Source organism: Schistocerca americana, chromosome 1 (assembly GCF_021461395.2).
Source record: "Schistocerca americana isolate TAMUIC-IGC-003095 chromosome 1, iqSchAmer2.1, whole genome shotgun sequence".
Lineage (NCBI taxonomy): Eukaryota > Metazoa > Arthropoda > Insecta > Orthoptera > Acrididae > Schistocerca > Schistocerca americana.
In genome coordinates, this window is record NC_060119.1 from 690,701,440 (window position 1) to 690,711,505 (window position 10,066).

At 40.4% G+C, this 10,066-nt stretch overlaps 1 protein-coding gene across 1 annotated transcript in view; it reads right to left on the reverse strand.

Annotated features, from left to right (window-relative positions):
• LOC124544828 (protein JTB) overlaps positions 1-9,093 on the reverse strand; it is a 36,263-nt gene extending 27,170 nt beyond the window's left edge. Inside the window, exon 1 of the mRNA XM_047123527.1 lies at positions 8,946-9,093. Within this exon, the coding sequence (XP_046979483.1) occupies positions 8,946-9,001 (56 nt within the window). The 5' untranslated portion in view covers positions 9,002-9,093. The remainder of the gene's footprint in view (positions 1-8,945) is intronic.
• Between the last annotated feature and the right edge of the window lie 973 nt (positions 9,094-10,066).

Here is a 10,066-nt window from a genome sequence, read left to right on the forward strand (position 1 = left end):
CAGGGACAAAAAAGGATATCAACAATATTTTGCATCAATTTCTCTACTATGTACATTTGCTTCAATGCCAACAGAGCATAAAGGAATATCAACAAATGGACTTTTTGCTGTGAAGACCCTGTATCTGCTCCAGTGTCTTCAGGACTGCATAGAGGTCTGCAGTAATGACGACATATTCATTAGAAAGGTGAATCCAGAAGATTTAATTAGGAAACATGACTGAACAGTCAAGGAATCCCCTTGCTTACAGCCATCTGTGTAACTATTTTAAAACCACACTGACTATCTAAAATATTATAAAAAAAGATTTAAAAGTTAATCTGAAGTGTCACCTTTATTAATTTTTTTATAACATAAATCGAAAATAATTTTAGAATCTGCCACACCTATCTCCAAAAGGCAATTCCTCGTGCAATCTCACAGGGCCTCGTTCCCACATGGTCTTGTTGCTTGACGTCAGTTATTAAAGAGTCTTTCCATTTGTAAGTGAGCAACGGCACAGTATGCAAGCACCTGCAGTGTGGTAAGTTCTCTTATAAGCCTGTTCACTATGAGGAGCTGCCACGTAATGTTAAGTGGTGGCTCCTCAGCCTCAGCCCAGAGGCTTGTTATGATGATTGGTAGGTTGGATTGGGGCAGGCGACCAAACTACGCAGTCATCAGTCCCCCCAACCTTGGAATAACTAAAACCGATAAAACCTCACACTATAAGAGGTAACTACAATGGCCATAAAATTACAAACTATTGACAGAGGAGGGAAAGAAAGTGACTAATGACAGGTGCACGAAGGAAGAAGCACAGGTGAACAAGATAGACACTCAAGATAAAACAGACCCCATAAGGAAAGGAGTGGGAAGGCAGAGGGCGGGGGTAAACCACCAAGCCAGTCCAATCGGAGGGGAAGGGGGGAGCGAGACAGAGGCTTGGTATGAGGCTAGTTGTAATGGCCTTAATGGTCATCCTATTCCCTCAGGGTGTGCCACATCCAACATTTATAAATACCAGGTAATCAAAAAGTCAGTATAAATTTGAAAACTGAATAAATCACAGAATAATGTAGATAGAGAGGTACAAATTGACACACATGCTTGGAAGGACATGGGGTTTTATTAGAACCAAAAAAATACAAAAGTTCAAAAAATGTCCGACAGATGGCGCTTCATCTGACCAGAATAGCAATAATTAGCATAGCAAAGTAAGACAAAGCTGTAGTCGAGGAATAATGTTGTGAACAGCACTGTAAAGTATGTCCGGAGTTATGGTGAGGCATTGGCGTCAGAAGCTCCCTTTCAGCATCCCTACAGATGTTGGTCGATCACGATACACTTGTGACTTCAGGTAACCCCAAAGCCAATAATCGCGCGGACTGAGGTCTGGGGATCTGGGAGGCCAAACATGATGAAAGTGGCAGCTGAGCACACGACCATCACCAAACGACGCACGCAAGAGATCTTTCACGCGTCTAGCAATAATTCCTTTTTTTGTTCTAATAAAACCCCGTGGCATTCCAAGCATGTGTGTCAATTTTTACCTTTCTATCTACAGTATTCCATGATTTACTAAGTTTTCAAATTTATACTGACTTTTTGATCACCCGGTACATTGTTAGCCCCTTAATCAAACTGAGATCACATTAAGTCTCTATAAAACTGGAACAGACAAGTTTGGTCTACTTCCCATTAAGTATGGCTAGTAGATTTTAAAATATTTAGTGTTTTAGAACTTGTGCCTTTATGTCCTTAAGGTGTAGCACCCGCCACACTTAAAATAGAGTATGAAGCCCAGAAACCTTGTTGTTTTCTTAAAATTAAGACCGGTGTCATATGTACTCAATTTAGAAAAGTTAAAAACAGAACATTAGCATTTAAAAAAGACAAAAACAGGCTTCTCAACTGAGAAATTAAAACCTATCTCCTTCATCGATATCTCCAACATTAAAATAGTCAGCTGAAATTGAATGGTTATCTTTGCAAGGCTGGAATAGGAACACAAGATGGAGAAGTCATGCATAAACACTGGACAGGACTTTCTGCTGCGATGTTATACTGCTGATTACTGTGGCAAAAATAGTCACACTTACAACAATACCTTGAGGACACAAAATGGCGTAAGAGGGCATCACTGACTAGATAAAAAGTGGTGAGATGAAGTACCATATAAAGACTGGAAGACATCCCTGGAAGCCCCGTTCATGGAGCTGTCCCAGGATAGTGGCACATATACTACAAGAAGGGACATACTAACAAAGACAGAGTGATACCAGACTGCCTGAATTCTAAGAAGATCCAGATACGGCAGCAGCTGTCCAGACACTCTGTGACCAAAATGGTACTGAAACAGAGGATGACAGACTAAAGGCCGAAATACTAAATGACTTTTTCCAAAGCTGCTTCACAGAGGAAGACTCCATTGTAGTTCCTTCTCTAGATTGTCGCACAGATTGCAAAATGGTAGATATCGAAATAGACGACAGAGGGATAGAGAAACAATTAAAATCACTCAAAAGAGGAAAGGCCGATGGACCTGGTGGGATACCAGTTCGATTTTACACAGAGTACGCGAAGAAACTTGCCCCCCTTCTTGCAGCGGTGTACCGTAGGTCTCTAGAAGAGCCTGGCGTTCCAAACACTTGGAAAAGGGCACAGGTCATCCCCGTTTTCAAGAAGGGACGTCGAACAGATGTGCAGAACTATAGACCTATATCTCTAACGTCGGTCAGTTGTAGAATTTTGGAACACGTATTATGTTCGAGTATAATGACTTTTCTGGACACTAGAAATCTACTCTGTAGGAATCAGCATGGGTTTCGAAAAAGACAGTCGTGTGAAACCCACCTCGCGCTATTCGTCCAAGAGACTCAGAGGGCCATAGATACGGGTTCACAGGTAGATGCCGTGTTTCTTGACTTCCTCAAGGCGTTCGATACAGTTCCTCACAGTCGTTTAATGAACGAAGTAAGAGCATATGGACCATCAAACCAATTGTGTGATTGGATTGAAGAGTTCCTAGATAACAGAACGCAGCATGTCATTCTCAATGGAGAGAAGTCTTCCAAAGTAAGAGTGATTCCAGGTGTGTCGCAGGGGAGTGTCGTAGGACCGTTGCTATTCATGATACACATAAATGACTTTGTGGATAACATCGGAAGTTCACTGAGGCCTTTGCAGATGCTGTAGTATATCGAGAGGTTGTAACAATGGAAAATTGTACTGAAATGCAGGAGGATCTGCAGCGACTTGATGCATCGTGCAGGGAATGGCAACTGAATCTCAATGTAGACAAGTGTAATGTGCTGCGAATACAGAGAAAGATAGATCCCTTATCATTTAGCTACAAAATAGCAGGCCAGCAACTGGGAGCAGTTAATTCCATAAATTATCTGGGAGTACGCATTAGTAGTGATTTAAAATGGAATGATAATATAAAGTTGATTGTTGGTAAAGCAAATGCCAGACTGAGATTCATTGGAAGAATCCTAAGGAAACGCAATCCAAAAACAAAGGAAGTAGGTTACAGTACACTTGTTCGCCCACTGCTTGAATACTGCTCAGCAGTGTGGGATCCGTACCAGATAGGGTTGATTGAAGAGATAGAGAAGATCCAACGGAGAGCAGCGCACTTCGTTACAGGATCATTTAGTAACTGCGAATGCGTTACGGAGATGATAGATAAGCTCCAGTGGAAGACTCTGCAGGAGAGACGCTCAGTAGCTCAGTACGAGCTTTTGTTGAAGTTTCGAGAACATACCTTCACCGAAGAGTCAAGCAGTATATTGCTCCCTCCTACGTATATCTCGTGAAGAGATCATGAGGATAAAATCAGAGAGATTAGAGCCCACACAGAAGCATACCGACAATCCTTCTTTCCACGAACAATACGAGATTGAAATAGAAGGGAGAACCAATAGAGGTACTCAAGGTACCCTCCGTCACACACCGTCAGGTGGCTTGCGGAGTATGGATGTAGATGTAGACCATCTGCTCTGCTCTGAACACCCCCCCCCCCTCCCCCCTTGCAGCTGGTGAGGACAACTCTACAAAAATCTACTCAGGCATGTACGGTCCTTAGTAGATTTTAAAAATGTTATTAAATTGCTTCTCTCAACAACTTGGAAAGATGTCCTGAAGCCCAAATGAAGTTAAAAAGGACAAGATGGATTTCTTTGCATGCTCTGTGAGGTGGTTGTGGTATACTGTAATCCTACCATGAGCAGACGAAGCATCATGAGGCGTAAATAATGCAGAATCCATCTCCAACATAGAAAAGTGGAAGTTGTATCGTTCATCATTGGCCACCAGCAACCACTCTGTAATGCTGGAAAGCTGGATACTGCCTGCAGTGGGAGTAACTCTGTCAAAATATTCTACCATTATCTGAGTGATGTCTTTTGAGTTTGGAGATTCCCATTCCACATTACAATAGCCAATGGGCACCTCCAGAAATCCTCTTCATGAACTCTCATCTGATTGAACTTCTAGTGGAATGGTTTACATTGGCCAGAAAATGTTGCCATGGTATCTTCCTGTTCTCTATAATAATTTACGAGAATTTCATTCTTGCTACCACCAAAGCTGAGAGGTTTTCTGCAGTTGGCTGGCACTTGAACTCGTTCACAACAACCCACCTCCCCCTGATTGTGGAATGGCTTCCACTGTTCCAACAAGGGACAATTTGCCTCTTAAGCAGGTCCATGGATTGGTATGAATGTTTCAGCAGAATGGTGGATAAATTTGCTAATACAGTACACCCACTGCTGGGCTTTATCACAATGTTCAAACTCAGAATGTTGTCTGTATGGTGCCACTTGTCTTATTCAGCATCTATTGTGGTGGTTTTCTCTCTGGCACTCCACCTGGAAGGTGAATCCAGAGTAGGAAGAGATCCGTTGAGTGCATGTCTTCGCCCACTTCCCATTGAGCAGAGTGTGTGGGAGCTGAAGACCATACTGACAGATCGGTAACTGTGAACAACCCTGTGGCTATGCTCATAAGTATGTGCTCTGCTTCCTGTCCAAGAGATGTGTATGGCAACATTAAGGTATTCTCAATAACTCTACATCTGGGGCACATGACTGGACAGCCGCAAACACACTGTGTGCATTAAAAGTTCCTTATAGGAGGAAGGGTTGAGTAAGCTGTGTAACAAGTTCTCTGCCTATAGCCTCATGCGGAGAAATTCCTGTTTGAAACACTGTCATTCACAAGATGTGATAGTGGTCTCCAGTCCTGTCCATTAGGATCTTTTAACAATCACTGTTCTCACTCTGTGTTACATTGCCGCAGGTGGTACACCAAAGAATCACATACTTTTATTCATAGTGTAGTCATGGGCAGTCCAAATACGATAGCTCCTTTCAGCCATCCTGTCACCTCTCCATGTTGAGCCATCTTAAGACACTGATTTCATATAGCAGACTTGGACATACCACATCCTTTCACTCTGATGACTTACATCAGCAGCTGAGGGTCATATGACTGCTTGATACTAGTTCTATGTCATCTACAGCATTTAAAAGTAACCAGTGTGGCTTTTTAAGAGGGAGACCAATATTACGCCCATTGAGGTTTAGTTTACCCTCGTACCAATTTCATCACCTCTGATCTACTAGGTTTCAAAAAAGCAGGTTTTATATAAATCAAACAACAATAAAAACGGCCTCCAAAACATATGGTGGAATTTAACTGAGACTTACAAAAAGGGGGAAAAATACTGCAACCATAACAATTTTACTGTGTTAATGCCAGGCATCAGTAAACTCTATGTAACTACCTGCTACTTGAAAGTGGTTTACTGACAAACCTCCCATGGTGTCATTTGAAAACATCATGGTTTGTATACTACCCTCCGCATAGTTAAAGTTGGCTCTCAGTTGTCCTCCATATACTGTAGAAAACTCACGAGCTCAGGACAATTTGCACCAAATGTTAATCCCCGGTGAAGTAGTCAGACATGGCTCAGAGGAGGACACTAACAGACCACAAAAGTAACATTTTAAAAAACTGATTATTTATGATCTTCAGTCACTACTTTACAGACTTATAGGTCTATTTATATAGAAACAATCTGCATGTTTCACATTTTTAGCAAGTAGAGTGTAAACCTGGCCAGATTGTGAAGCTGTTTGTGAGAGTGAAGAACAGATTTTTTCCAGAGTTGTGGAAAACTTGGACTTTTCAAGTAAACAGTTTTATATGCATAAATCAAGGACTCCAAAAAGACTCAGCAAATTCTTCGAGACATTGTAGGAACTTCTACTGTCCATTAAATTACACTGATGTACTGAGACTCTTTTCTTATTCACTGCTTGAAATTCTGCCTTTGAGGCCAGTCAGTAGCAGAGTCTTCACGAAAGAGAAGGCATGTAGTACACAACATTAGCTGCTCGGTTGGGTCTGTGTCTGGCATACTTATTGAAATAAACACAGCAACCAAGTAGTCTGATAGTGCTTCTGAAACTGCTAATATAGTAACCTCAACTTCTGCAAATTGTTGTATGCATCAAGCTATCGGTGGGAAACAAAATGATTAAAGCACAAACATCCCTCCTCCAAAAGCTACTCGTCAGAATAGTGAGACACAGCTTCCAGGTGTAAAATGGGAAGCAAAATATTCCAAAATGGTGCAAGATTTCAGGAAATTATTTTGTCCAGACAGTGCAACTGATCATATTGTAAAATACACAAACTACAAACTATGCAGAATGGCAGCAGCATATTCATGTATGTCCGAGACTGCTCACAGACAGACTATGAACAATTATTTGCTTTCTTTGCTGTTTTATACCTCACAACTGAGTGAAAAAGTAAAAAAACATCAATACCAATTAACTATGAGCCTCCGGCGGGGCTACAGTCAATGACCACTACAGTCAATGACCAAATGGAGGTTCTATGCTCTTCTCCAATTTGATGACAAGTGTATCAGGGTACAGAAGAAGGCAACACACAACCTGGCACCAGTTAAAGAAATATATGAGATGTTACAGTGTAGAAGCAGTGACAAAATTAGACAAGATACTGGAAGCATTCTGTGGATGTTGCAAATTCAGACAATATATCCAAATAAGCCATCAACATATCGTAGAAAAGTACATGCACCATGTGATTTTAGAATTTTTATGCCACAAATATGGAAGCAGATGCAGGCAAAAACCCTACTGATCCTTATAAAGTACCCAAGATGCAAGGAATATGGTGTTACAACTAATTCAACCATTGACAATACAGGCTGAAACTCAACAATGGGCAACTATTTTGCAGCTATAACATTCACTAACAAACTGTACACTAATCATCAACTCACAGTACTTAGTAGCTATCCTACAGATGATTTAGAGGATAGTCCCACCACCAGAACTGAGATCAATAAAGGTTTTGCCAGTAAATAACAGCACTTTCACATTTAGAGAGAAACTTTGTAATAATGGCCTCCTTTGCTCATATGTTCCAAAAAAGAACAAGAATGTAATAATGGTATTACCATACATAGTGATGACAGAACAGATACTGACATTGCTGAAGCAAATAAACATAACATGATTACATTTTACAATCTCAAAAATGGAGGCACAGATGCTATCAACCCTTTAAAATTGGGAGCAATACATTTCAACTAATATACAAGATGAACACTAATTACTTAATGCCAAGGAGAAGATTCCTTACAGAACCAAGTATGGTACTTAAAAAAGCACATGTGTCAATGCCTAGAGTATGTAAATAAAACTTACTGTCGGTATCAAAAAACTAACTACAGCATGAATCAAGAGAAAAGCCAAGATATCACTATTGCCCTAAAAGATAAACAGATTCACACAACATCGCTAACATCTTTGTTCCAGAACTATTTATAAAGAACATACAGCAACAAATGTTCTTAGTTGCTATGTGTGTATGCCATAAGAGGTTGGACTTCACTCTGATTAGTAACACAGGAATAAAGTTAACCTTGCCCCCTCTCTTACCATAATTACTTCGAAGCACTCTTGGAAGAGTGGTGTGAATTTAATGATGAACTGTGTATCCCTATTGCATAGTGAAATATCTTTCAAAGTTTAAGAAAGATAAGATGGATATTTGTTCATTTTATGGTTCTAAGTATTTATAATGTGTTGGTAATAATAAACAAGTAATTTACTCAGTAAATGTATATTTCAATGGATCCTGTTGCCAAAAAACTGCAAAGTTACTTTAATTTGTATAAAACTAATATGGGAGCCATCACATCACAACAGATGCGAGTGTTGGGTGGGGCTATGCTTTACGGTAACACTTTCCAAGGAAAGAGAAAACATACAATGAAGACATTATTGACTAATACCTGCAAACATCTGTATATATCACTAGCGTTGAAGACCAATAGCCTAACTGCTGTTATGGGTTACAAGAGAAAATGTGAATGACGCAGAAGGTGTCAAACGTAACCTCTTTTATAAGACTTCTAGAGTAGTTCCTAGTACGGAAACTAAGCACATCTACAAAATTAAAAGGTGTAATAAACCATCATTACTGATGGTCAAATAACAAAGCAGTTCATTAAGATAGATAAATTTCTCAGAAATACGAACAAAGCACGCGTACATCAAAGCCTAAACAGCAATATTAATTCCACCCGAATAGCTATCATGACGAACTGAAAACGAATGAACGTTTACTTTTCATCCGTTATCTACAATAAAATATGGCTAAAAAGATCCACACGTCTACAGTCATCACAGTTGATTGTTCCATATATTGATGATACAGAATCAGCTACATACGCTCCACATAAACGCAAGGGGCAAAACTGCAATAGACACAATGATGAATACCCTCTTTTAAATGATGAAAGGAGCGAAGTAAGTCCGTACACAGACAGGAAATTCAGTAAACATTTAGTATCGAAACTCAGATTTCACTACAGATAATGTGGCAGACTCACTGTCATGTATCAGAAGAAAACCCACCCGCCGAGACATGTAACAGCAAAAACCATACGTTTTTTAGTGCAAGATTCGATCATTCTCCTTTCCACACGTACTTCCACCGTAAACACAACACATAAACACACATTGCCAATGAGCAGAAATCACGTCTTTTCTTTTTTCAGTATTGCCAATGCATCCGCAATTGATGATTTGTAGGTCGCTGCTTACTTACAAAACAATACACAGAAAATCGCTATAACAACGCCAGATTATACACAGGTAACTTTGATTATATAGTAAAGGACCGAATTAAAGCCAAAATAATATCAATCTACAAAATGCATAAACACAAGCATTTACAACTGGCGCCAAATATAACGTGCGATAAGCGATTGCACTTTACATACCAAGCCGTGTTCCCACACTTTTAAAAGAGCTTCAGACTTTCATACTTTGTAGCAATGCTTTCGCAGCTGTTCACTAGGATATTAACAGCTACATCAATTGGGGCATTTCTTAGTATCATACAATAATATGCTATAGCTGGCATTATCGAGACTGGATGCAGCATCGTCCAAAGGCGCGTTTACACCGAATTCGAAACACGTTCTGCAACATTGTCCGCGGCTATATAGTACTGATCTGCGGACTACCGATGTTCGCAATATGTTGGTAACACAATAGAGGTGTTACACGGCTGGATCTGCACCATGGTCGGCACAAATCAGAGGAACCTGTTCCTGGCCTGCTACCACTAAATGCTGTTTCGCAACGTTAGTGTTAACCCGTGTCCTGTATGTAGTATTGCATGTTGTCTGTTGCCTCTCTGTCTGCATCTACATCTATAGTGTGCAGACCATCGTGACGTGCATGGCAGAGGGTAGATCCCTTGTTGCCAGTTATTACGTTATTTTCCCATGCCATTTACATACGCAATGCGGGAAAAGTGCATCCACGCGCGCTCTAATTAATCTAGTCTTGTTCTTATGATGCCTATGGGAGCGATATGTAGGTGGGTTGCATTATATTCCCGAAATCATGATTTAAAGACAGTTCTTGAACCTTTGTAAGTAGGCTCACAAACCTGTGAGCATTTGTGCTGCCCTTCTCAGTATATGACCAATATCCCCTGTTAGTCTTGTTTGACGTGGGTCCCACAT